Source organism: Arabidopsis lyrata, assembly GCF_000004255.2.
Source record: "Arabidopsis lyrata subsp. lyrata unplaced genomic scaffold ARALYscaffold_4, whole genome shotgun sequence".
Classification (NCBI taxonomy): Eukaryota; Viridiplantae; Streptophyta; class Magnoliopsida; order Brassicales; family Brassicaceae; genus Arabidopsis; species Arabidopsis lyrata.
Window position 1 is genome coordinate 18,174,934 of NW_003302552.1, and position 27,797 is coordinate 18,202,730.

At 34.7% G+C, this 27,797-nt stretch overlaps 3 protein-coding genes, 2 long non-coding RNA genes and 3 pseudogenes across 5 annotated transcripts in view; 4 read left to right on the forward strand and 4 right to left on the reverse strand.

The window, feature by feature from the left end:
* The window catches only part of LOC110229152, a 3,626-nt gene extending 1,645 nt beyond the window's left edge, over positions 1 to 1,981 (reverse strand). Inside the window, exons 1-4 of the mRNA XM_021028435.1 lie at positions 1,674 to 1,981; positions 1,353 to 1,565; positions 937 to 1,260; positions 740 to 793 (exon numbers count right to left, since the gene is read on the reverse strand). Coding sequence (XP_020884094.1) covers positions 740 to 793; positions 937 to 1,260; positions 1,353 to 1,565; positions 1,674 to 1,755 — 673 coding nt within the window. The 5' untranslated portion in view covers positions 1,756 to 1,981. The remainder of the gene's footprint in view (positions 1 to 739; positions 794 to 936; positions 1,261 to 1,352; positions 1,566 to 1,673) is intronic.
* LOC9315766 overlaps positions 1 to 21,096 on the forward strand; it is an 80,726-nt pseudogene extending 59,630 nt beyond the window's left edge.
* Positions 2,987 to 3,771, forward strand: LOC9317603. Its single transcript, XR_002332601.1, has 2 exons — positions 2,987 to 3,186; positions 3,344 to 3,771. It is a non-coding gene; the product is annotated as an uncharacterized LOC9317603 (long non-coding RNA).
* On the forward strand, positions 4,008 to 5,990 carry LOC110224150 (annotated as a pseudogene).
* Positions 9,001 to 9,823, reverse strand: LOC9315765. The gene is made up of 2 exons (XM_002881491.2): positions 9,598 to 9,823; positions 9,001 to 9,496 (listed from the first exon to the last, which is right to left on the reverse strand). The coding sequence occupies exons 1-2, from the start codon at positions 9,806 to 9,808 to the stop codon at positions 9,135 to 9,137; spliced, it is 573 nt and encodes a 190-aa protein (XP_002881537.1). The 5' UTR covers positions 9,809 to 9,823; the 3' UTR covers positions 9,001 to 9,134.
* Positions 13,862 to 27,797, reverse strand: part of LOC9317607 — a 17,714-nt gene continuing 3,778 nt past the window's right edge. Inside the window, exons 5-7 of the long non-coding RNA XR_002332602.1 lie at positions 14,491 to 14,610; positions 14,289 to 14,414; positions 13,862 to 14,081 (exon numbers count right to left, since the gene is read on the reverse strand). This is a non-coding gene — a long non-coding RNA (uncharacterized LOC9317607). The remainder of the gene's footprint in view (positions 14,082 to 14,288; positions 14,415 to 14,490; positions 14,611 to 27,797) is intronic.
* Positions 21,844 to 22,618, forward strand: LOC9315767 (annotated as a pseudogene).
* On the reverse strand, positions 24,765 to 25,588 carry LOC9315768. The gene is made up of 2 exons (XM_002881494.2): positions 25,362 to 25,588; positions 24,765 to 25,260 (listed from the first exon to the last, which is right to left on the reverse strand). Exons 1-2 carry the CDS (start codon positions 25,570 to 25,572, stop codon positions 24,899 to 24,901), a joined length of 573 nt encoding a protein of 190 aa, XP_002881540.1. The 5' UTR covers positions 25,573 to 25,588; the 3' UTR covers positions 24,765 to 24,898.

The window sequence follows — 27,797 nt, forward strand, 5'->3', positions numbered from 1 at the left end:
TAGTTAAGGAAGAAATCTAAACAAGCAATTTTGAGATAGAAAGAGAATCTTACAGAAGAGATCTTCTCGGATCATGGTTTGACAACTAGCAGAGTTAATGGTTTTGACGGGAGAGACATCAGGCTTTTGCACTTCCTTATGCTTCTCCATCTTCTTCTTCCACTTGGTGATTACTTACAGGGTATCTGATTTGGCTCAAGGAAACTATTCCAGCTAATATCCATCTTGGCCATTCTTGTGTTTTGCGACTTTCTTGGTGCGATATCCTTAGGCTGTACTAAGAAAGCACAGTAATCTCTCGCATGCATAGATCTGAGACAACGGTAGAAGGAAATGTGTCCTTGGGTGTTGATGTCATTTGAGATTACGATCACGTTTGGTGGGCTTGAAGACTCTGCTAGAGGAGAGTCCAGTTCCCATAAAGCAATGTCATTTACCATCCTAAGAAGTCTCGCAGTTTTATCCCGGGGAACTGTACATCAAAAGGAGATAAAGATTACATACATATATAAGAAAAGAGTGTCTAACAAAAAGAGAGCTTAAGGAAAAAGGAATATACCTTGGGGAACGAAATAGATTCTGGATTTGTCAAACTTGTCCAGTATGTCAAGTGAGAACGGTATCTTATCAGCATAAGCCCATATTGACATGGCTGTGGAAACACCTAAATCCTTAAGATTAGATTTGATTCTCTTGTAGATGGTTTCAGGATCAAGATCATTGGGGAATGGGTACTCGTGGACGTCCCAGAAGACGCCTGTCTTAGCTCCGCCTATGACAGGTGTGGTAGGCTCTGCACAAAAACGGACAAGGCATAAGCAATTACGAAATGAGAAATATTACAATAGAATTAAATGACTATATAGGACATGCTCTAGTTAGTTAACTAGTAAAGATGGCCAGATGAAATCTGAACAAGTAATTTCGAAATCATACCAGAGAAATCTTGCTTGTTCGAGCGACAAAGGGGAGAAGTAAAGACCTGTGGTGATGGGGTTCCTCTTTTATGGTCCATAGCCTTTCGTCCATCTAATAGATATGTAGAGCAACATAGTAGGTCTGGACGATGAAACAGCTGTTCTGACGCTTGGCTTTCAGGCTGAGGCTGTACTAAGAGAACATGGGAACCTCTTGAATTCAAAGCCCGAAGAACCCTTCGGGATTCCGTGTCTTGAGGGTGACTTTTCGAGATTACCATCAAATTTGATGATGATTTATGGTTGGATCCAACAATGTCCCGTAACATTTCAATATATGGAACTACAGAGAGAAATCATAGGTTAAAGACATACACATATATATAAGTAGAAGAAAAGAGGAGAGTAATCAAGAAAGTTAAGGAATTTACTTACCCTTGTGATTGGAGTACTTGATTCCGGCATCGAACAATTCGTTTAGCTCGGTGGCTTCCTTTATCTTCTCACCATAAGCAAAGATTTCCAAATCCGAACAACGATAACCCATTTTCTCAAGAGCTGATTTGATATTCGAATAAATCAAATCATGCTTGATATCGTCAGGGATTGGGTAATCGTCGATGTTCCAGTAGACGCATGTGTAAGCACCTGCGAACCCATAAACGATTATGAAAAGGAATCAAAAGACCGATTACAACAGGATTAGAGATATCCATTAACCATGATTAATTCACATATATGACAAAGATTTCTTACCGGCGAGTTCTTCTCTTTTTGCTTTTGGCATGACGAAATGCTGGTTCCTGCTTCGTAACCTGATCAGGTCTCCGAAGGTCATCTCTTCGAAGCTCAGGTCTCCGAATCCATGGTTTCGAGGCGCGACTTTTTTTTCTCTTGCGGGGTAAGAACAAAGGGAAAGTAAAAAATTGGGGCTGAAGATCCGTGCCTTGTTTTCCACCGTTGGATCTTCTTAACACATACTACCTTTTTAATGGTTTAGATGTGTGTATAGGTACTATGGTTGATAAACGATCTTTGAAATTCTGAAACGTTCGAGACATTATTATATATATAGCCCTTAACATGTATTTGCTGAAACGATATTTTCCTTTTCTATGTCCCAAACAAATTGATATTTTACCTGTTTGTTCAAAATAAAGAAGAAGATATTTACCTATTCTCTCTAATTAATTAATAAATAAATAAATAAAGAAAGGAGAATTTCCATATTATCGAGATATTATTATATACTAGATTAGGATCCGTCCGGTGGACGGGTTTTTAAAATTTTAAATAAAATTAAATATTAGTTTTTTAATTATGAATAGAAAATATATTTAAGAAATAAGAAGCTAAATTTTTAATTAGACAGAAGATTTGTTTATATATTCATCGTTTGCCTTAATACACTTATGTCCATATCTATATTTTAAATTTGTTGGTACATTTATTATAATAATAAAATAAATTTAAATTACCAATCACCAAAAATTTTGCCAAGATATTCATCATTATTTTTAGGGAAAATACCAGAAAAAACTTCCAGGTTGAAACATTTTCCCAAGTAAAACCTCCAACTTTTTTCGTTCCCATATAAAACCTCCAAATTGAAAAATTTTCCTAATTAAAACCTTCAACTTTTTTCGTTCCCAATTAAAACCTCCAACTAATTAATTTTCTCTAAATAAACTTTCAAGTCGTCAAACTTGAGCCCGATCAATGGTTGACCAATGATCGCTAGTAATTTTGTTCGGAATAATTAATAGTCGTTGACGACATCTATTTTTCGTTTATTTAGTTTCCAAAATTTTATATGAACCCTAAACATTAGAAAAAATGTATTCTAGTGTTCGTAATTAAGATTTTCATCTTTTCTATTGTAACTAACACATGTGAATTTTGATAACTAATTAAACGGAAAACATGTCGTTAAAAGCTGTTTACCGTTAGTTAATCATTGATTAGGCACAAATTTGACGACTTAAAAGTTTTTTTTAGAAAAAATTAATTAGTTGGAGGTTTTATTTGGGAACGAAAAAATTTGGAAGTTTTCATTGGGGAATTTTTTTGGGGGTTTCATTGGAGATGCTTCCGGAAGGCTCTGGGCATAGATACAAGACACTATAACGCCTGGTTCGGTCTTGGAAGGATCTATCTTTGTCAGGAGAAATTCGAGTTTGCGCAGCATCAATTTCAACTGGCTCTCCAAATAAATCCAAGATCTTCAGTCATCATGTGTTACTATGGAATTGCTTTGCATGAGTCAAAGGTTGGTACCTGAAATACGCTCTTCATGTCAACAATTACTTATATCATATATATTACTCTTCATGACTTTGTGATGTACTTATTTAGCTGTGAAATTAAGCTTTCCAGAAAGTTATAGTCCAGATATAATTTCTTAAGGTTGAGATAATATTTTGCAGAGGAACAATGAGGCGTTGAGGATGATGGAGAAGGCTGTACTCACTGATGCGAAGAATCCGGTCGCGAAGTACTTCAAAGCTAATATATTAAATAGTCTCGGTGATTATCACAAAGCCCAGAAAGTTTTAGAAGAGCTCAAAGAATGTTTTCCTCAAGAGGGCAGCGTCCATGCGTTGCTTGGCAAAACATACAATCAGCTAAAACAATACGACAAAGCCCTGTTACATTTCGGCATTGCTTTGGATTTAAGCTCTTCTCTATCTGTTGACATTCTCACATTCTCTTTATTTCTCACACTTGGTTTCATTGTCTTTAGAGAGAAAGAACAAAAACCATTACTCTTTAATTGTCTACATTGTATTAATGGATCACAAGGATACTTTTGTTACATCACACATACAAGCATACTTATACTACTTTACTTCTACTTCTACATACACATACACACACTTGCACTTGGACCTTACTCCTAGTTCTAGACTCTCTAACACAAGCAAGGTTAAACTACTAAACCTTACACAACAACAACTCTTAACCACTACACTTGACAACTCTACTAAGCTAGTCTTTGACTAACACAACACACTTACTCATTTGGGCCTAACAAAACATTTAGCCCAATCACTTATTCTTACAAAACAACACAAGCCCAACTTGTCTCTTGTTGTGTTGACTTTCCTCTTTGTCGTTGACATCTTCTTTCACGACAACATCTTCTCCGACATCGTCTTCTTCTTCCGATGCTTCTTCCTCTGTTCTTCATCTTCTTCTCATGGATTCTTCTTTTCTCTTTTGCAGGTTCAATCAAGGATACAATTCCAACACTATCTGATGCTGTCAAGATAAAGGTTATAACTCCTTCACCTTTTTTGCTTCACAAGCATCAATTATGGTCACATTTTGCATTTAGGAGTTGAGATTAGTTAAATCTGAGATCGAATAATGGATAAATTAATCAAAATGTTATGTTTCTCACGATAAATCCTTAAAAACTTACTTAATAGAAATTTCTTCACTGTTATTACAGGCTTACATGGAGAGGTTGATAGAGCGAGTCGAGCTGAAGACGGAGGAGAATTTGTAGATTCATCGTGCAGGTAATACACCCAATTATGTTTCTCATATAACCCAAAGTCATCTATAATTTTTCTCATCTTTAGATCAGTCTTGTGGATTTTCCCTAAAACAAAACTTTGAAAAATTTCACTTACTGGTTATATAAAATTAGAGGGTAATTACAGAAATTTGTATAGAGTTGGGTTAAATTTGCATTTCTTTTAAACTTGGAACTTCTTTATCAATAAAACTTATGTTTTTTTTATCTCGTTGCATAAATTTGTGGCACACATTGCACCAATGGTAACTACAGTCTGGTGAAGGATTTAAACTTTCAAGAAAAAGTAGAAAGTTAGGAAGTAAAAAGGAAAAAGGTTTACCACAGTGGCAATAATATAGTGTTTTTATTCATTCCTTTTCAAAAACGAAAAAAATTTGAAATAAAAAATGCAGTTGTAAAGCGTATATACAAGTCATCTAATAAAAAAAAGGGAAAACCCACTAGTTAATTTTTGTATGTCAATTTATTTTACATAGAAAAGCACGACCTGATGATATCCATATATTAGATGGTTATAATACATAGTGCAATCTAAAGTACAACTAAAGTTCATAAAAGAATTCAATTTTTCTTCTTCTTTTTCATTATTTGGGCTTAACAACATATTAAAGTGTTTGTGTAATGTTCCACGTTTAAGTACTTCTTTTTGTTGAATAGTCTTACTCTTTCTTTCCTCTTTATAAACCCCACACATATTGATCTCATTATCTATCTCTAATTCTAAAGATGGAGAAGAATGTATCAATAGGCAAGAAGCTAGGGAACATCGTACGTTTTGTCTTGTACATGTTCAAAACAAAGGCTCCTCGCCGACTTTAAAGCCACTCTCAAACGCGGCAAGAATCTTATGTTCCACAACCGCCGCCGTGTCCCAGTCACCGCCTCGGCTGTTACGTCCCATCCGCAGAAAGAGTACGAGTTTAGCTGCAGCGACACTCCTAACTACACATTCCCCTCTAACATGGCCGCCTCCAAGAAGAAGAGCCACCACAACAGCCTCTTCTCGTATGGTCACGCGCCACCGACCCTTGATGACGACACTTCCGTCTCCAGAGCCGTCCTAGAGCTGCTCAACAGCGGCGGAAATCATGATCAGGGAAATAACACCCCACCTTTGTCAGTCGAGGCCTTGACGGCGTTATCTACTTACTTGCCCGGATTTGGACGGAGTAATCCGTCAGTGAGGCCTTTACGGGTAACGGACTCACCGTTTCCGTTACGGGAAGATTGTGACGTGGCTAACGGATATGTGGACAAGGCAGCGGATGAGTTTGTAAAGAAGTTTTACAAAAACTTGAATCAGCAAAAGAAGATGATTGAGTCCTCAACTAATTAAATCTCTTTTTTGGCCTTTTTCCTTTCTCTTTATTTCTCTTCCTGAATATTTCCTCTATTTTTGGCTGATTTAATTCCGAAGTTGTAATAATTTTTTTTTTTTTTGTGTAATAATATTATTGGTTGGAGACTTGGACGGTGGGGAAAATTTTCTCATTTCTTGATAACATTAGATTATCATGAGTAATGTTTTATCCGGGTGGAGAGTATTTTCTTTAAATGTTTGAAAAATTGCAGATGATGAATGATGACAAAAAAAAGAAAAAAGTTTCTATGGTAGAAGAATTGGAAAGTTTATACTTTATCGTGAACAAAGTTAGTTGAAACATGATTTAGCCGAAATACATTTACACCTAACACATCATTATCTGATTATTTGTAACATGATTTATGAAACAAAAATAAATGTGATTATATATATATATATATATATATATATATATAAAGGAAATGTGATTATATTCTTGTACTAATATAATCGTGCATGCCTGAAAAGTTTACGACGACAGGCCTCTATCTCCAAAACCGTGATGTAACACGACAAGTGGGGTCAGCTGACCCCTACTAATTTATAAAATTCTATTATATATCTTAACATTAAATCTAATGAATCCAACTAAAATTATTTCTGGACCTATTGATCAAATCAAAAACTAATTTACATACATGAAAAGTTTAATCTATACTATATAAAAATCGAGGCCATAAGCTTCTGAGGCTCTCCACATTGGATTTTAAAAACGCGATGTTATTAATGTGCAACTAGCCAGACACGCGTCATCTTTTCTATGATTACTTTCCTCTTTATATATCAAAACTCTTGTATGAGATAATTAAGTTGAATGAGAAAGTTTATCTTCTTCCATCTTCTTCAAGCTTTCCTTAAGGTTTTGTGAAAGCGTTCAAACTCAACCTGATTGAACAACTCTACCTGATGGCGTCTATTTCGATGATCTGCGAGAGTTGCCTCGTTTTGTTGAACAACATGCCTTCAATGGTTTCCGGACATGTTGAAACTCCTGCCCAAATTAAAAATTCATTTATGGCTATATATAATCTATCTTAGTACATGTCCTTCTGTTTAATCTATCAAACTAAATTAATATATGTTTAAAAGAAATATTGGATCATAGTTGTAAGTTGTAACATTTGTTTGGATAGATTATGATTCTAGTTACAAAATAAATAAATAAAACGTAACTAGAACTCCTTTATTCTTGAATATGGTAATCTATAGAGATCAAACATGAGAATTTTTTGTATAATTGTTGTTTATCTTGTCATTGTTTAGTTTTATCAGTCCTTCACGGAGAAGACTGTTGTGGAGGTGCATCGGGGTGTCGTTGGTGTCGCAGCCTTTAGGAGTGGCAAGCAACAGCAAACATTTATGCAGCTTTATACTCCTAAATCTTTAATTCGCTTCACATCCAACAAAATCTGTTTCACTACTCTCCTTACGAGTGATGGATAACCTTGCCACACTTTATCCCCTATATATTAATAGAGAAACATATTTTTTAAAAAACCTTACCATCATGTGTTATTAACAAGATTGCCACGCTGATGTGTCGCTCTCACAATGATTTGACTTCTATTTAAATAATTACACAAGATTTATAGACTATTTACATAATTTGCCATTAGTCTCATACATCCATATATCCCATTAATAATTAAAAACATACACTTTTTGTTTATCTTATATTACTATATTTTTATATTTATATTTTTCTTTATATACATTTATATAAATTTTCTTTAGCGGATGGGTAAACAATCTTTTTATTTATATTTATATTTAAATGATAAAATATATACATTTGGTTCGAGAATCTCTAATTCAAAACTACAAAATCTTTACATCTTTCATAAATTTTTTACTTAAATAAATAAGATAAACCACATTTGTATATAAACCAAAATCTGGCCACATTATAACCATTTCGTAAATAATCCATTCATAATCTAAGAATCTTAGATTTGGAACACTACAAAATCTTAGTTTGGAAACTATCAAATCTCATCTTTGCTAAATTTTGGATTTCTTATACTTATTAAAAAAAAAATTATTTTATACTACAAAATCTCGAAATCTTTAAAACATACGGAAAGACATATTACCATAAATGGTAACATTTCGGCAATATTTTTTTATCACGTTGAAGCTTTATTCAAAGTTCAAATATTTCACGGGTAAAACATATTCTTATATGAAATAGTCCCAAATTTGAATAAAACAAAAAAAAAATTTGTAACATGTTTCGTTTTACACAAACGGATCTTGGATCCCGGATAATAATTTTAATCATAATAATTTTACTTGAATCACTTCATCCCGCACATCGTGCGGGTTGTTATCTAGTTTTATTTTATTTTTGATAACTGTGGGATCCCAAAGGCTTCCTAGGCCCAAAGACTAATTCACGAGGCCTTGCATCCGGGTACGCTTTATCCCATCGTTAAGGGAGCGGCTAGGTGGCCAACCCGAATCGAACCCAGGAGGGGGAACTCACAGCCGTGAGCCCTTTACCAACTGGGCCAACGTGGGTTGGTTAAACCCTGCCACAATTTATATTTGCAAAAGAAATCGAAAAGGTTTTTAATAATCATAACCATCATCATACATATTCGAATTCGTAATCATCAAGTTATGCTTAAATTTTTACATTGAACATATATATATTTTCTGTTTGATTTGGTTTACAAAAAAAAAAAAAAAAAAGAACTGAAAATGTGTGTTTATTCTTACGAAATTATTATAATATATGGAACAAAATAGTCAACACATAACACGAAAATTAACAAAATAGTTAAAATTTAAAATCTCTTCTAGAAGTTATGAACACTATACAATGTATGAATTAGGGTATTAAACGGGTAGTGATTACTGATTTGAGCCTGAGGTACCCGAACTATCCTTACGAAACCCAAATGACATTATCCTTGATACCAAAGTTAGTAACTAGTAAGTTACTATTACCCGACCTTGTATCCATAACTGACAGGCCTAATTTTTTTAAGTAGTGGAGAAATGGAGGTTCCTTTGAATTAACAGAGAAATGGAGGTTCCTTTGCACTTAATTTGACATTAGTGATTGATTTTATGGATGACGATTTCACAGGTTTGTCATTTATTGTATTAGGAATCTTATGTTTGTCTGGCTTAAAACAATATTTATAATCTACAATTACAAAAATGAGGAATGGGAAAAGATAAAACTGAAAATTGATTGGTACCAAAGCAGAGTTTTACAGAATGGAAACGTCAAAGAGTAATCATACACAACTGAGAAAAACAACCGGTAGATTTTGACACAACATATAGAGATTTATATCATCTAAAAGTGGAGACTACTGCTTGAGTCGTCTAGGTTGGCAGGATCAGGATCAGGATCAATTTCCCAGCTCGGATAAGAAACACGGTCAATATTGTCAAAGTCAGTAGGACCACTTGAACCATCTAACGCTGTTGTACACTGAAATATCAAGTCTGCCGAACGAAGTACTTGTGCCTCATCATGAGGCTGTACCAAGAGAACATTGAAACCTCTAATTTCCAAAGTGTGAAGAACCCTGCAAAACTCGCCTTCTGGGGGTTTATTTGAGATTACTATCACATTATTTTGTTCACCAACATCACAGGAAGATGCAAATGTAATAATGTGAAATAACATCTTACGAACTCTACAGTCTTCAGAGTCTGGAAAAATATATCAAGAGAGAGATCTAGATTACAGGCATATATAACATAATTAAGAAAGAAAAGAGTGATACAAGGGTTTATGTAAAGGAAGAATTTACCTGATATGTGCAAGATTTCGGGATCAGCTGCTGCGGAGCTCTGCTTCTTTGGGGTAAAAGCCCAGATTTTCTTGTGACCAAGATAGCCCATTCTGTCAAGAGCTAATCGGATAGTACAAGAAATCGAATGACCATTGGGATCACTAGGGGTTGGGATTTCATCGACGAGACAGAAGACGCTTGTGTTGCTCAAGTACCAAGGCCCTGACATGATTGGCTACCCTTTTATATTTCGAATGACAGACTTGGCTTTTAGGGTTTAGATCAGTGCCTTGTTTTCCACCGTTGGATCTTCTTAACACACTACCTTTTTAATGGTTTAGATGTGTGTATAGGTAGTATGGTTGATAAACGATCTTAGAATTCTGAAACGTTCAAGACATTATTATATAGCCCTTAACATGTATTTGGTGAAACAATATTTTCCTTTTCTATGTCCCAAATAAATGGATATTTTACCTGTTTATTCAAAAAAAAAAAAATGTTTACCTATTCTTTCTAATTAATTAATAAATAATAAAAACAATGAGAACACTAAGTAAATAACTTCCATATTATCGAGACGTTAAGTAAAAAATTACCTTTTTAATGGTTTAGATGTGTGTATAGGTACTATGGTTGATAAACGATCTTTGAAATTCTGAAACGTTTGAGACATTATTATATATAGCCCTTAACATGTAGGGAAATTGTTAAAAATACTCCTTTTGGTGTGTCCCTTTTCAAAAATGCCTCTTTTAGATGTCCATTTTCAAAAATGCCCCTTTTTAAATCTGAAATTTTTATAAAGTTTTATTAGGTTTATAAGGTACTTATGGATTGTAACTACTACTTGAAGACTCGATCCAAGTATTTATAAGGTTTTATAAGGTGTTTTTAAAGGTTTTACAAGTTATTTTAAAGAATTTTTAAGGTTTTTCAAAGGTTTTACAAGATATTTTAAAGGTTTTTAAAAGTATTTAAAATGCATTTATAAGGTATTTATAAAGTATTTATAAGATTTTAGATACATAGAAATGTAGTTTGTGTATATTTTAATAATATTACATACATATTTGGGTAAATCTTATATTTTTAAGAGCATTTTTTATAAGGTTTTAAAAAAAGGGGTATTTTTGAAAAGTGGCATTGAAAAAATGGCATTTTTGCAAAAGCCCCTAACATGTATTTGCTGAAACGATATTTTCCTTTTCTATGTCCCAAACAAATTGATATTTTACCTGTTTGTTCAAAATAAAGAAGAAGATATTTACCTATTCTCTCTAATTAATTAATAAATAAATAAAAAAAGAGGAGAACACGGAGACTAATCTCAATTGCTCCTCAGAGTCAAAGAATTAATCTATATACTCTCCTCTAATCTACATACTCTCCTCCTTTTAATGAAAGGACGAAACTACCCCTTTACTAGGTATACGTGGTACAACTGGTATCCTAGTTGTACCCTCCTAGTTGTACCAGACCTTAGTTGTACCACCTCCTAGTTGTACCCTAGTTGTACCAGACCCTAGTTGTACCAGACCCTAGTTATACCACAACTTAGTTGTACCCGAATATTCCCTAGTTGTACCAGTTACAACCCGTATAAAAGGATTCGAACCCTGGGGGCGTGCGCGTGCGCATGGAGCTCGCAACCACTGAGCTATTGTGTTTTTCGTTGAACACTTACCGATTTAATTGTATTTAACCTTTATCACCCGAAATCAACCCTCATTAAGGGTAATTTTGTCTTTCTACCATTGAGGAGTATTTGAGACAAAATTTGGAGCTTGAGGAGCCCCTGAGAATTTGTTCCGGAGAACACTAAGTAAATAACTTCCATATTATCGAGACATTATTATATATAGCCCTTAACATGTATTTGCTGAAACGATATTTTCCTTTTCTATGCCCCAAATAAATGGATATTTTACCTGTTTAATCAAAATAAAGAAGAAGATATTTACATATTCTCTCTAATTAATTAATAAAAAAAAAAGGGGAACACTAAGAAAACTAGATATAGGCGCGGGAGAAGGTTGATGGTCACAATTTTCTTTATAAGTAAATAAATTGTTCAATTTTTAAAAGGGTTGAATATTTTGTGTCTTTCAATAAATTTCTTTATATACGTATAAATCAGTGTTTTCACGTCCGATCCGAACCGTTTAGTATGATCAGTTAACCTGCGATCCGTACACTTCTCCGGTTTAGGTTTAGTGCTAATGTCCGGTAATTTTTTTTTTTTTTTGCTTAGATGCCCGGTTTTTTCTAAGCCGAATAAAAAACCCACAAAAATCTGCCATTAACCCGTAATCTGATGAACCGGTTGAACTGACCGGGTATCGGATCAAAAACAAATCATTTGATTTTGAAATAAAATATAGGATTTTAGATTTTTTTTGTATTCACTATTCAGTTATTTTTAGAACTTTTTCAGTTGTTCATATTTACTATCTTACTATCTTAGTATATTTTATGGTTTTAGTTGGACTAAATTTTTTTAATTATTTTATTATTATTAAGACTTCATATTTTGTAAAATATGGTATGATTATTTTAATTCTAATTTTTATATTTATAAAACATATATAAAGATTTTTATTATTAATATAAATGCTAATTTATGAAAGCTGTAGATATATCCTTTATCACTTGTATATTTAGTTTGGAAGTATTAGTTACTGGATAAGATTTGCTTAAGGTTGGACGTAGCTTCTATTACATTTTAATGATCTTGCTAATATAGAGATAAAGGTGGTCTCGTAGCCACTGTTACTAATACATTTATTTTAATGATCTTACATGTATTAGTTACGTAATCATTTGCTTCAGTTTGTGGTATATTTATTTTGGAAAGATTTGCTGCATAATTATTTACAATTTTAATTAAAAATTCGTTTTGATTAGTGAGATATATGTGTGTATAATATTAATGGAAAATTCTGTAAATAATCTAATAAAATTTGGGTAACTATTTAAACAGGTGATAAATCATTCTGAGAGCGACACGTCAGCATGTCAATCTTGTTAATAACACGTTAAAATAAGGTTTATTTTTTTGAGTGTTTCTCTACAAGGGATAACTTCCATATTATCTAGACATTATTTTATATAGCCCTTAACATGTATTTGCTGAAACGATATTTTCCTTTTCTATGCCCCAAACAAATGGATATTTTACTTGTTTGTTCAAAAAGAAGAAGAAGATATTTATCTATTCTCTCTAATTAATTAATAAATAAAAAAAGGAGAACACTAAGTAAATAACTTCCATTTTAATTTTATTGGCTAAACTCAAGACTTGCTTTTCATGGGTCACGTGCTCGGCACATGTGCTTTCTAATCCTTTGTATCAATCTTCTCTTCAATTTTGTCTTTTCTTCTTTTCTAGCTGAATCAAAAGATTTGGTGCTTTGATTTCTGAATTTTGTATGTGAAATGTGAGCATTACATAATTCATAACAACAATGTGAAACACCTTCTGACCTGTTTCTGCCTCAGCGCATGAAGATCACCCACCAGGACAATAATAATACTCCATCACCAGACACCAGATCAAATTATCTCAATAACCTCCAGCGTTAGTCTTGTGATATTCGATAGCGAACAATGACCTTGGCCAGAGTAAAACACCACCGATTCTTGAACCGGTATTACAGGAGCTGTATCAACATTTAAACCAACTTCAGTGAGCTCGCGGAAATTCTGGAGAAGTTCAAGCATTGTGGACACCTTCATGTTTAAGAGATAAGCAGCTCTCAATCTTCTTAATCAATCTCTTTCACCGTTTCGAAAGACAAATTTGACAAAGTTCTGTGAGATAATTGTTCTTGATGTCTTTCATCCTCGTCAGGGTTCTTAACTTAGGAAACTTTTCAAACTCTTTCTCCTCCACCTGAGGTTTTCGAAATACGAGTTAGGCAGTATTGACAGTAGCAGACTGGCTTAATTTAACTGTGGACATCCTGAGAGATCCAATATCTGATTGAGGGAACTAAGGCATAATTAGACAGGACGACATTAAGCTTTCAAAGACTCACCTATTTATCAAAACGAATCATAGACATCCAATATCTAAATATATGAAATGTAGGACAGACTTGGGTTTATACGCCGTCGTAATAAAAAAGTTGGATGTTTTATTAGCTACCAAGAGTACCAAATTGGAAGAAGTTAGATATTTCAGACATAAGGTCATCATTTTCTATCATACATCCTACATATCATTGAGAGGATTACACGAGCAGTGCACACCCAACAGCTACTAGTAAAGATAGATGGGAAGTGTAAGTGGTACATACGAAATTTTTCGCAAGATCTAATTTAACAACTAATAAGAGATTTCGCGCAAGATTCTAACCATGCTCGAGACCAAAACTCCAAATCTGAATAAGGTCAGACAATTCTAGTTTCGGTAATGCGGTGTCATTCGATGATGCCAAAACTGAAAGCCAGCTTTTGCATTTAGAGAGAAGCCTCGCCACCCCAAAATAAAGCGCAGCCTATACTCACCATTCAGAATTCAATAATTAGTATGTAACAAGCGAAAATATTAAAAAGAGAACCGAGGATTGATACAAAAATCTAACCTCAAACTCAAAATCATCTGCTTTTTAAAGCGAGGACCAGAGTTCCATAAAGCAAAAAATGTATATACTAGTTTTGTCCTAAAGGTCTCAGAAAAAGTAATCTCTGCATAGGTGACAGACCTTCTAAACGTTAGCTGTTCCATCAAGTTGATTGTGTTATCCTGACTACTACTACTCTCTGAAAAGTCCGACATTCTTCTGCCGGCATCAAGCCAAATAAGAAGTGCATCAGCAAGATGCATCTCACTGTCAGAGTTTTAGCCAAAGGTGAGAATATTGGGTATGTTTGCACTGATAAGATAGACAATGGGTACAAACTTACCTGTCTACAGTCAGGTGAGGATGTTTAATGCTACTAGGAAGGATAAATTGGAAGAGTAAGTGGTACATACGAATTTCTTTGAAAGATAGGCCACAGAGAGATCTGGCACAAATTCTCCAGCTGTAAGTGTCACCAAATGAATCATGATTTTAGAAAAGTAAGCTAAAATTAACAACTAAAAAGAGATTTCTCGCAAGATTCTAACCATGCTCGAGACCAAAACTCCACATCTGAATAAGGTCAGTCAGTCCTAGTTTCGGCAATGCAGTGTCCTTAGATAATGCCAAAACTGAAAGCCAGATTTTGCATTTAGAGAGAAGCTTCTCCACCCCAAAATTAATAGAGCGCAGCCTATATTCGCCATTTGGAATCGTCGGTAATTAGCATGTAACAAGAGAAAAAGGAAAAAAAGGGAGCAGAGGATTGATACAAGAATCTAACATCAAACAGACTACTGGATGTAATATCAATGGAGTAACCATACAAACACATGAGAAGATTCAAGAAAGTCTCTGGATTCCATTCAACAGAGATATGATCAAGGCCTGATTCACTGTCACAAATCCCAAATTCAACCAAATTAAACATCACTATGGCTGAAAACTAACACACATAACACTAAATTGAAACAATACATGCACCAAATCACTTGTACTTGCAATCAGAATCCAGAATCTACCTGAAGCTTCCACTTAGAAGGCCATGGAAATACGAGGATTCCTCGATAAGCCTAATATACAAAAACGAATAAAAAAAAATAAAAATAGTGTAGTAATCACTACACTATTACTAAAAAAAAACCTAACCAATACAAATCAAGAGTGGAGATGAGAAGCATGAACACTTGCCTAGTTCGATGAGCTCGAACTTTTACTCTTCCGTAAGAGAGTATTTTTGACAAACCCCAGGATACGATTTCAGAAGCTGAGATCGAAATCTCTTGACTCGAAGAAGATGCCTCTCGTTGATTCACGACGAGAATCACGAATTCATCGAGTGAGCTCATCGCCATTGGAATCAAACCAAAAATTCCTCTGCTTTTTAAAACCGGTTCATCCTCAACTAAACCGGTATTAAAATCATAAACCAAATTATTGGTTAATGAATTAAAAAAATTGATTGACAGACTCTACGGGAAGAAGTCTACTTCAAGCGAATCCAAACACGGTGGTGATCCGTGAGATTTCGTGATCATCGGCTGAATAAAAATGCATAACTGGGTTCAAGCTTCTTCTTCCGATTTCAGTGGACTCCTCCGCAGGCGCGGAGGTATAATTCTCTTAATCTATATCTCTCGATTTTTGAATTTTCAGCTGATTTTGTTGGTGTTTGTGTATCAGTGGACATATAGCTGTCAATGTCGGAAAATCTATGGTGGTGGTATTCGTCGATAAGAAATTCCTCAGTGATATATTTGTTTATGATATTGGTATCATCATCATCATCATCATCATCATCATCCTCTGAACCCTTTATCATTTATCAAATAACTTTTAATTGCGATATACTTCAATGGCTTTCATTATGCTTATTTCAGTCTAGCATCATTGGTTTGTTGTTCTTCTAATTGGTTTATTGTCAAGGAAGATGCTTTTTATGAGTTTCTGTCTTGGATTGCTTTGCTTGTGATGATTCTGCTAGTTTTGGATTGCTTTGCTTGTGATGATTCTGCTAGTTTAGTGACTGTTAGCTTCATCAAAGTTGGTTGTTTATCACTTACAATTTGCGAATATATAGAAAACTAAAAACTTTACATGAGATTATTGGATCCGGTGTTGAAGATGAATCAGATGGACAAGTGGGTCCTACACCGCCTGCATTTCATGTTGCCATCACAATCGATTGCCATATGTTCATCTTTGGACTCGAAATAGATTCTTAAACATTTCGTAGAGGAAGTTGGGTAATAGGAATTTTCTTATCATCACTAACATATTCTATCTCATATAGAAAATCTATTATACTAGCATTTGATTTTCTGAAAGAAGATGACTTGGAAAAAGAGGATGTACTTTCCATGGTCTATGTAGAACATCCAAAAGAGACAAAGACTTGTGTTTGTGTTTGTGTTTAGGTACAAAGACTTGTGTTTGTGTTTATATATATATTGAGACTTGTGTTGTTGTGTTTGTGTGTCTCCATGAGGTTTATATAGAAGAAGAAAAACAACAAATTTTGAGAAATAGAGAAAGGGATCAAAACCAAAACAACAAGAATGAATTGGATTCGAAAGTAGCGGAGGGTTTTGAAAGTAAAGAAAGAAACGTCAAGAATTTGGTTCTTTGTTGTAGTGGAGGATATGATTCCTTGTGGTAGCATAAGTTATCATCGGTAAATGAATGATCTTTAGAACACAAAAAGGAAACAAAAACAGAAGATCAAAGTTATTATAAGTAAATTCAAAGTTATTATAAGTGAATGATCTTTAGAGCACACATAGGAAACAAAGAGTCATTCTTTTAATTTCATTCACTCTATTTGCATGACATAGAAGCCTATGAATTTGAACCTAATCTTCAAATTGGATCTTCTTGGAGAGGCTGAAGCTGCATTGTTGCCCTGTGAAGATTATGTTGAAGATGTATATGCAGTTGCTTTTTACTTCCTTTATTAAAATTCTCCATATCCATGGGATTCGTACACATCTTTTCCAAGCTAGTCTTTTAGGAGTGAAAATTGGCAAGTGCTTACTAGTGACTACTGTATTTTTAACATGCAGGTTCCTGGTGGTGCAGCTGGGCATTATCTTCTTGGTCTTATATATAGGTGACGGCTATTTACTTTGCAAGGTTTATATGAGATTTTGTTGTCTCTCGCATGCTTTAAAATTTAGTACTTCTCTGTCTTGGTATACTGTTTCTGTAACAAGCTTAGTAGTTTGCGGCATATGTTCCATTTGCTAAATCTGATGGCATTACTTTCCCGTCTGATGTGTGTTACTCTCTGTTACATGATTCCAGATATTCTGGGAGGAACAACAGTTCAATACAACAGTTTAGGATGGCATTGTCATTTGATCCGTTGTGTTGGGAAGCATATAGAGAACTTTGTAGTTTAGGTAAGTGAAAGCTCTGTATGAGTTATGTATTTATCAGTTTATGTTTCCGTTATTCCAGCTGGAAATCTAGGGCAACAAATTTATTTCTCTGCAATGGCGTTCTGCGATTACCTTTTCAGGTGCCGCTGAAGAATCCTCAACAGTTTTCGGGAATGTTGCTTCCCAGCGTCTTCAGAAAACTTGTGTAGAACAAAGAATAAACTTCTCAGAAGGAGCAACCATAGACCAGCTTACAAAAGATACAAGTTTATCGCAAACAGAACACTTTCCAGGAGAGAACCAACAAGATCTGAAAACTAAGCAGCAGCCTGGAGCAGATATTCCGCCAGATACTGACAGGCAACTTAATACAAACGGATGGGATTTGTACACACCTTCTCAAGTGCTTTTACAGGTGATATAATTAAGTCGAGCTAGTATGAGAACATATTAGTTACTGTTTCTAGTTTAGAATCCGCAGTTGTTGAATGTCTATTATCTGCTTCAAGAGCTATAATTTCTTTCATAAGGTTATGAGAAGTTTGTAAGCTGCTTCCCTATCTCTAAGTATCTTTATCCGTTCTGGTAATGGATGCTCCACCGCCTCTGCTTCATAAGAATATGCGTCGACCAGCAGTGGAAGGATCTTTGATGTCTGTACATGGAGTGTGTGTGCGTCTAAGAAACTTTTTTAGTGAAGAATTGTCAGCAGAGGTTATATATCTACAATGGGCTTTGAGTGATTTCTTCCTTGTTTTCTTTGCATAAGAATTTTCTTATTAATGCATATCCGAACAGTGATTATCTATCTAGCATTGCAGATATTTTAAACTTTCAACATTGCAGATATTCTATCTTCTAGCTCTATGGCTGGACCATCTAAAGCTACTTGATTTATTGGTCTTCTTTAACTTTCCTTATCTTGAAGGCTCCAGAAGAATCTGGGCGTCGCCGTAGTGCTAGAATAGCAGCAAGGAAAAAGATTCCTATGTCGCAGTCATTAGGAAAAGATCTCCATTGGTTACATCTTTCACCTTCTGAGTCAAACTGTGCACCTTCTCTTTCCTCGGTGATTGGAAAATGCAGAACCCAAAGCAGCAAGGAAGGTGATGTTTTTCTATCATATTTTTCTTTTCTGTCTTCCAAACCGGGCTATAGAGCCTCAACTGGTTATAGTTTTTGAATTCCCTTCTGAGGATAAAGTTAGATCTCTAGTTAAAAATTCATGATTTTAATATATAGGTGGCTTAATTATTTTACATGACAATAAGACTTGAACATATATGTGTAGCTGTTCCTGATACTTTTACTCTAAATGATCCAGCAACGACGTCAAGCCAGTCTGTAAATGACATTGGAAGCTCTGTTGATGACGAGGAAAAGTCAAATCCTAGTGAATCTTCCCTGGATCGTTTCAGCCTCATTTCTGGAATTTCAGAAGTGCTAAACCTTCTGAAAATTCTTGGAGATGGCCTCAGGCATTTACATATGTACAACTGTCAGGTACTGTACTAAGAAAATGTGTGTATTGGGTTCATATTCTTCAACTTCAATTCTCTGCCTATAAGTTAAAACTATCGATGTCGAACCCTATAATGACAAAAATGGATACTACTGCAGGAAGCTTTGGTGGTATATCAAAAGCTATCTCAGAAACAATACAATACACACTGGGTTCTCTTGCAGGTGATAATATGAATGGCTTTTTCTGTGCTCCTTTTTCATCGGAATGATCATATTAGGTCATTGACGTTATTTTCTAATTCCATTTGTTGGTTTTTGACACTGAAACTAAACACCATGGATACGTTTTGACATAGGTTGGAAAAGCATATTTTGAGCTACAAGACTACTTCAACGCTGACTCTGCCTTTACTCTTGCTCATCAAAAGTATCCTTATGCTTTGGAAGGAATGGATACGTACTCCACTGTTCTTCATGTGAGCTGTTTTCACTATTTCCAAATTTCCTATTATTCACTATGAACTGCCCACGAACTAATCTTGAACATGATGTTGACTCTGAACATTATCCTGTTGTGATATCAGCATATAGAACTTGATTTTAGATTGACCTGCACGGATTTCTTTGTTATTGTTTACTTTTAGTGATTTCTTGTCTTTGTTTTTGAAGCACCTGAAAGAAGAGATGAGGTTAGGCTATCTGGCTCAGGAGCTGATTTCAGTTGACCGCCTATCTCCAGAATCCTGGTATCATTCTTAGAATCTTCATTAGCAACATGCTCTTCCGACTTTGTTTCGCAAAACCTACATGATCAACAACATATGTCTCTGTCGAGACTTTAACACCCACAGGCTTTAACCCCAAACCGTCTATAGAAACCAGCTTTTTGTACTAGCATATTTCAAAACCTGAAACTGCAGAGCTTTTCTCTTTGCTTGGATTGTTTTTCTGTAATGACTGTGGTAGCAATATGAATTGCAGGTGTGCTGTTGGGAACTGTTACAGTTTGCGTAAGGATCATTATACTGCTCTCAAAATGTTTCGGAGAGCTATCCAACTGAATGAAAGATTCACATATGCGCATACCTTTTGTGGTCACGAGTACAATTCTTTTCGATGCACCTTTTTGTTTGTCTTAATCTGCATATAACAAAACATGTACATTAATAACATACCGGTCTCACCTTGGCTGCACAGGTTTGCCGCATTGGAAGAATTTGAGGATGCAGAGAGATGCTTCCGGAAGGCTCTGGGCATAGATACAAGACACTATAACGCCTGGTTCGGTCTTGGAAGGATCTATCTTTGACAGGAGAAATCCGAGTTTGCGCAGCATCAATTTCAACTGGCTCTCCAAATAAATCCAAGATCTTCAGTCATCATGTGTTACTATGGAATTGCTTTGCATGAGTCAAAGGTTGGTACCTGAAATACGCTCTTCATGTCAACAATTACTTATATCATATATATTACTCTTCATGACTTTGTGATGTACTTATTTAGCTGTGAAATTAAGCTTTCCAGAAAGTTATAGTCCAGATATAATTTCTTAAGGTTGAGATAATATTTTGCAGAGGAACAATGAGGCGTTGAGGATGATGGAGAAGGCTGTACTCACTGATGCGAAGAATCCGGTCGCGAAGTACTTCAAAGCTAATATATTAAATAGTCTCGGTGATTATCACAAAGCCCAGAAAGTTTTAGAAGAGCTCAAAGAATGTTTTCCTCAAGAGGGCAGTGTCCATGCGTTGCTTGGCAAAACATACAATCAGCTAAAACAATACGACAAAGCCCTGTTACATTTCGGCATTGCTTTGGATTTAAGCTCTTCTCTATCTGATGCTGTCAAGATAAAGGTTATAACTCCTTCACCTTTTTTGCTTCACAAGCATCAATTATGGTCACATTTTGCATTTAGGAGTTGAGATTAGTTTAATCTGAGATCGAATAATGGATAAACTAATCAAAATGTTATGTTTCTCACGATAAATCCTTAAAAACTTACTTAATAGAAATTTCTTCACTGTTATTACAGGCTTACATGGAGAGGTTGATAGAGCGAGTCGAGCTGAAGACGGAGGAGAATTTGTAGATTCATCGTGCAGGTAATACACCCAATTATGTTTCTCATATAACCCAAAGTCATCTATAATTTTTCTCATCTTTAGATCAGTCTTGTGGATTTTCCCTAAAACAAAACTTTGAAAAATTTCACTTACTGGTTATATAAAATTAGAGGGTAATTACAGAAATTTGTATAGAGTTGGGTTAAATTTGCATTTCTTTTAAACTTGGAACTTCTTTATCAATAAAACTTATGTTTTTTTTTATCTCGTTGCATAAATTTGTGGCACACATTGCACCAATGGTAACTACAGTCTGGTGAAGGATTTAAACTTTCAAGAAAAAGTAGAAAGTTAGGAAGTAAAAAGGAAAAAGGTTTACCACAGTGGCAATAATATAGTGTTTTTATTCATTCCTTTTCAAAAACGAAAAAAATTTAAAATAAAAAATGCAGTTGTAAAGCGTATATACAAGTCATCTAATAAAAAAAAGGGAAAACCCACTAGTTAATTTTTGTATGTCAATTTATTTTACATAGAAAAGCACGACCTGATGATATCCATATATTAGATGGTTATAATACATAGTGCAATCTAAAGTACAACTAAAGTTCATAAAAGAATTCAATTTTTCTTCTTCTTTTTCATTATTTGGGCTTAACAACATATTAAAGTGTTTGTGTAATGTTCCACGTTTAAGTACTTCTTTTTGTTGAATAGTCTTACTCTTTCTTTCCTCTTTATAAACCCCACACATATTGATCTCATTATCTATCTCTAATTCTAAAGATGGAGAAGAATGTATCAATAGGCAAGAAGCTAGGGAACATCGTACGTTTTGTCTTGTACATGTTCAAAACAAAGGCTCCTCGCCGACTTTAAAGCCACTCTCAAACGCGGCAAGAATCTTATGTTCCACAACCGCCGCCGTGTCCCAGTCACCGCCTCGGCTGTTGCGTCCCATCCGCAGAAAGAGTACGAGTTTAGCTGCAGCGACACTCCTAACTACACATTCCCCTCTAACATGGCCGCCTCCAAGAAGAAGAGCCACCACAACAGCCTCTTCTCGTATGGTCACGCGCCACCGACCCTTGATGACGACACTTCCGTCTCCAGAGCCGTCCTAGAGCTGCTCAACAGCGGCGGAAATCATGATCAGGGAAATAACACCCCACCTTTGTCAGTCGAGGCCTTGACGGCGTTATCTACTTACTTGCCCGGATTTGGACGGAGTAATCCGTCAGTGAGGCCTTTACGGGTAACGGACTCACCGTTTCCGTTACGGGAAGATTGTGACGTGGCTAACGGATATGTGGACAAGGCAGCGGATGAGTTTGTAAAGAAGTTTTACAAAAACTTGAATCAGCAAAAGAAGATGATTGAGTCCTCAACTAATTAAATCTCTTTTTTGGCCTTTTTCCTTTCTCTTTATTTCTCTTCCTGAATATTTCCTCTATTTTTGGCTGATTTAATTCCGAAGTTGTAATAATTTTTTTTTTTTTGTGTAATAATATTATTGGTTGGAGACTTGGACGGTGGGGAAAATTTTCTCATTTCTTGATAACATTAGATTATCATGAGTAATGTTTTATCCGGGTGGAGAGTATTTTCTTTAAATGTTTGAAAAATTGCAGATGATGAATGATGACAAAAAAAAGAAAAAAGTTTCTATGGTAGAAGAATTGGAATACTTTATCGTGAACAAAGTTAGTTGAAACATGATTTAGCCGAAATACATTTACACCTAACACATCATTATCTGATTATTTGTAACATGATTTATGAAACAAAAATAAATGTGATTATATATATATATATATATAAAGGAAATGTGATTATATTCTTGTACTAATATAATCGTGCATGCCTGAAAAGTTTACGACGACAGGCCTCTATCTCCAAAACCGTGATGTAACACGACAAGTGGTGTCAGCTGACCCCTACTAATTTATAAAATTCTATTATATATCTTAACATTAAATCTAATGAATCCAACTAAAATTATTTCTGGACCTATTGATCAAATCAAAAACTAATTTACATACATGAAAAGTTTAATCTATACTATATAAAAATCGAGGCCATAAGCTTCTGAGGCTCTCCACATTGGATTTTAAAAACGCGATGTTATTAATGTGCAACTAGCCAGACACGCGTCATCTTTTCTATGATTACTTTCCTCTTTATATATCAAAACTCTTGTATGAGATAATTAAGTTGAATGAGAAAGTTTATCTTCTTCCATCTTCTTCAAGCTTTCCTTAAGGTTTTGTGAAAGCGTTCAAACTCAACCTGATTGAACAACTCTACCTGATGGCGTCTATTTCGATGATCTGCGAGAGTTGCCTCGTTTTGTTGCACAACATGCCTTCAATGGTTTCCGGACATGTTGAAACTCCTGCCCAAATTAAAAATTCATTTATGGCTATATATAATCTATCTTAGTACATGTCCTTCTGTTTAATCTATCAAACTAAATTAATATATGTTTAAAAGAAATATTGGATCATAGTTGTAAGTTGTAACATTTGTTTGGATAGATTATGATTCTAGTTACAAAATAAATAAATAAAACGTAACTAGAACTCCTTTATTCTTGAATATGGTAATCTATAGAGATCAAACATGAGAATTTTTTGTATAATTGTTGTTTATCTTGTCATTGTTTAGTTTTATCAGTCCTTCACGGAGAAGACTGTTGTGGAGGTGCATCGGGGTGTCGTTGGTGTCGCAGCCTTTAGGAGTGGCAAGCAACAGCAAACATTTATGCAGCTTTATACTCCTAAATCTTTAATTCGCTTCACATCCAACAAAATCTGTTTCACTACTCTCCTTACGAGTGATGGATAACCTTGCCACACTTTATTTTATTTTATTTTTGATAACCGTGGGATCCCAAAGGCTTCCTAGGCCCAAAGACTAATTCACGAGGCCTTGCATCCGGGTACGCTTTATCTCATCGTTAAGGGAGCGGCTAGGTGGCCAACCCGAATCGAACCCAGGAGGGGGAACTCACAGCCGTGAGCCCTTTACCAACTGGGCCAACGTGGGTTGGTTAAACCCTGCCACACTTTATATTTGCAAAAGAAATCGAAAAGGTTTTTAATAATCATAACCATCATCATACATATATTGGGAATTGGTGATCACCAAGTTATGCTTAAATTTTTACATTGAACATATATATATTTTCTGTTTGATTTGGTTTACAAAAAAAAAAAAAAAAAAGAACTGAAAATGTGTGTTTATTCTTACGAAATTATTATAATATATGGAACAAAATAGTCAACACATAACACGAAAATTAACAAAATAGTTAAAATTTAAAATCTCTTCTAGAAGTTATGAACACTATACAATGTATGAATTAGGGTATTAAACGGGTAGTGATTACTGATTTGAGCCTGAGGTACCCGAACTATCCTTACGAAACCCAAATGACATTATCCTTGATACCAAAGTTAGTAACTAGTAAGTTACTATTACCCGACCTTGTATCCATAACTGACAGGCCTAATTTTTTTAAGTAGTGGACAAATGGAGGTTCCTTTGAATTAACAGAGAAATGGAGGTTCCTTTGCACTTAATTTGACATTAGTGATTGATTTTATGGATGACGATTTCACAGGTTTATCATTTATTGTATTAGGAATCTTATGTTTGTCTGGCTTAAAACAATATTTATAATCTACAATTACAAAAATGAGGAATGGGAAAAGATAAAACTGAAAATTGATTGGTACCAAAGCAGAGTTTTACAGAATGGAAACGTCAAAGAGTAATCATACACAACAGAGAAAAACAACCGGTAGATTTTGACACATCATATAGAGATTTATATCATCTAAAAGTGGAGACTACTGCTTGAGTCGTCTAGGTTGGCAGGATCAGGATCAGGATCAATTTCCCAGCTCGGATAAGAAACACGGTCAATATTGTCAAAGTCAGTAGGACCACTTGAACCATCTAACGCTGTTGTACACTGAAATATCAAGTCTGCCGAACGAAGTACTTGTGCCTCATCATGAGGCTGTACCAAGAGAACATTGAAACCTCTAATTTCCAAAGTGTGAAGAACCCTGCAAAACTCGCCTTCTGGGGGTTTATTTGAGATTACTATCACATTATTTTGTTCACCAACATCACAGGAAGATGCAAATGTAATAATGTGAAATAACATCTTACGAACTCTACAGTCTTCAGAGTCTGGAAAAATATATCAAGAGAGAGATCTAGATTACAGGCATATATAACATAATTAAGAAAGAAAAGAGTGATACAAGGGTTTATGTAAAGGAAGAATTTACCTGATATGTGCAAGATTTCGGGATCAGCTGCTGCGGAGCTCTGCTTCTTTGGGGTAAAAGCCCAGATTTTCTTGTGACCAAGATAGCCCATTCTGTCAAGAGCTAATCGGATAGTACAAGAAATCGAATGACCATTGGGATCACTAGGGGTTGGGATTTCATCGACGAGACAGAAGACGCTTGTGTTGCTCAAGTACCAAGGCCCTGACATGATTGGCTACCCTTTTATATTTCGAATGACAGACTTGGCTTTTAGGGTTTAGATCAGTGCCTTGTTTTCCACCGTTGGATCTTCTTAACACACTACCTTTTTAATGGTTTAGATGTGTGTATAGGTAGTATGGTTGATAAACGATCTTAGAATTCTGAAACGTTCAAGACATTATTATATAGCCCTTAACATGTATTTGGTGAAACAATATTTTCCTTTTCTATGTCCCAAATAAATGGATATTTTACCTGTTTATTCAAAAAAAAAAAAATGTTTACCTATTCTTTCTAATTAATTAATAAATAATAAAAACAATGAGAACACTAAGTAAATAACTTCCATATTATCGAGACGTTAAGTAAAAAATTACCTTTTTAATGGTTTAGATGTGTGTATAGGTACTATGGTTGATAAACGATCTTTGAAATTCTGAAACGTTTGAGACATTATTATATATAGCCCTTAACATGTAGGGAAATTGTTAAAAATACTCCTTTTGGTAGGTGTGTCCCTTTTCAAAAATGCCTCTTTTAGATGTCCATTTTCAAAAATGCCCCTTTTTAAATCTGAAATTTTTATAAAGTTTTATTAGGTTTATAAGGTACTTATGGATTGTAACTACTACTTGAAGACTCGATCCAAGTATTTATAAGGTTTTATAAGGTGTTTTTAAAGGTTTTACAAGTTATTTTAAAGAATTTTTAAGGTTTTTCAAAGGTTTTACAAGATATTTTAAAGGTTTTTAAAAGTATTTAAAATGCATTTATAAGGTATTTATAAAGTATTTATAAGATTTTAGATACATAGAAATGTAGTTTGTGTATATTTTAATAATATTACATACATATTTGGGTAAATCTTATATTTTTAAGAGCATTTTTTATAAGGTTTTAAAAAAAGGGGTATTTTTGAAAAGTGGCATTGAAAAAATGGCATTTTTGCAAAAGCCCCTAACATGTATTTGCTGAAACGATTTTCCTTTTCTATGTCCCAAACAAATTGATATTTTACCTGTTTGTTCAAAATAAAGAAGAAGATATTTACCTATTCTCTCTAATTAATTAATAAATAAATAAAAAAAGAGGAGAACACGGAGACTAATCTCAATTGCTCCTCAGAGTCAAAGAATTAATCTATATACTCTCCTCTAATCTACATACTCTCCTCCTTTTAATGAAAGGACGAAACTACCCCTCTACTAGGTATACGTGGTACAACTGGTATCCTAGTTGTACCCTCCTAGTTGTACCAGACCTTAGTTGTACCACCTCCTAGTTGTACCCTAGTTGTACCAGACCCTAGTTGTACCAGACCCTAGTTATACCACAACTTAGTTGTACCCGAATATTCCCTAGTTGTACCAGTTACAACCCGTATAAAAGGATTCGAACCCTGGGGGCGTGCGCGTGCGCATGGAGCTCGCAACCACTGAGCTATTGTGTTTTTCGTTGAACACTTACCGATTTAATTGTATTTAACCTTTATCACCCGAAATCAACCCTCATTAAGGGTAATTTTGTCTTTCTACCATTGAGGAGTATTTGAGACAAAATTTGGAGCTTGAGGAGCCCCTGAGAATTTGTTCCGGAGAACACTAAGTAAATAACTTCCATATTATCGAGACATTATTATATATAGCCCTTAACATGTATTTGCTGAAACGATATTTTCCTTTTCTATGCCCCAAATAAATGGATATTTTACCTGTTTAATCAAAATAAAGAAGAAGATATTTACATATTCTCTCTAATTAATTAATAAAAAAAAAAGGGGAACACTAAGAAAACTAGATATAGGCGCGGGAGAAGGTTGATGGTCACAATTTTCTTTATAAGTAAATAAATTGTTCAATTTTTAAAAGGGTTGAATATTTTGTGTCTTTCAATAAATTTCTTTATATACGTATAAATCAGTGTTTTCACGTCCGATCCGAACCGTTTAGTATGATCAGTTAACCTGCGATCCGTACACTTCTCCGGTTTAGGTTTAGTGCTAATGTCCGGTAATTTTTTTTTTTTTTTGCTTAGATGCCCGGTTTTTTCTAAGCCGAATAAAAAACCCACAAAAATCTGCCATTAACCCGTAATCTGATGAACCGGTTGAACTGACCGGGTATCGGATCAAAAACAAATCATTTGATTTTGAAATAAAATATAGGATTTTAGATTTTTTTTGTATTCACTATTCAGTTATTTTTAGAACTTTTTCAGTTGTTCATATTTACT

Excerpts from the sequence above, each read along its gene's own strand:
- LOC9315765 (XM_002881491.2), bottom strand. The coding sequence starts at position 9,808 with ATGTCAGGGCCTTGGTACTTGAGCAACACAAGCGTCTTCTGTCTCGTC. Across the intron at positions 9,497-9,597 it reads CGAAATCTTGCACATATCAG|ACTCTGAAGACTGTAGAGTT; the intron begins GTAAATTCTTCC and ends ATATTTTTCCAG.
- LOC9315768 (XM_002881494.2), bottom strand. The coding sequence starts at position 25,572 with ATGTCAGGGCCTTGGTACTTGAGCAACACAAGCGTCTTCTGTCTCGTC. Across the intron at positions 25,261-25,361 it reads CGAAATCTTGCACATATCAG|ACTCTGAAGACTGTAGAGTT; the intron begins GTAAATTCTTCC and ends ATATTTTTCCAG.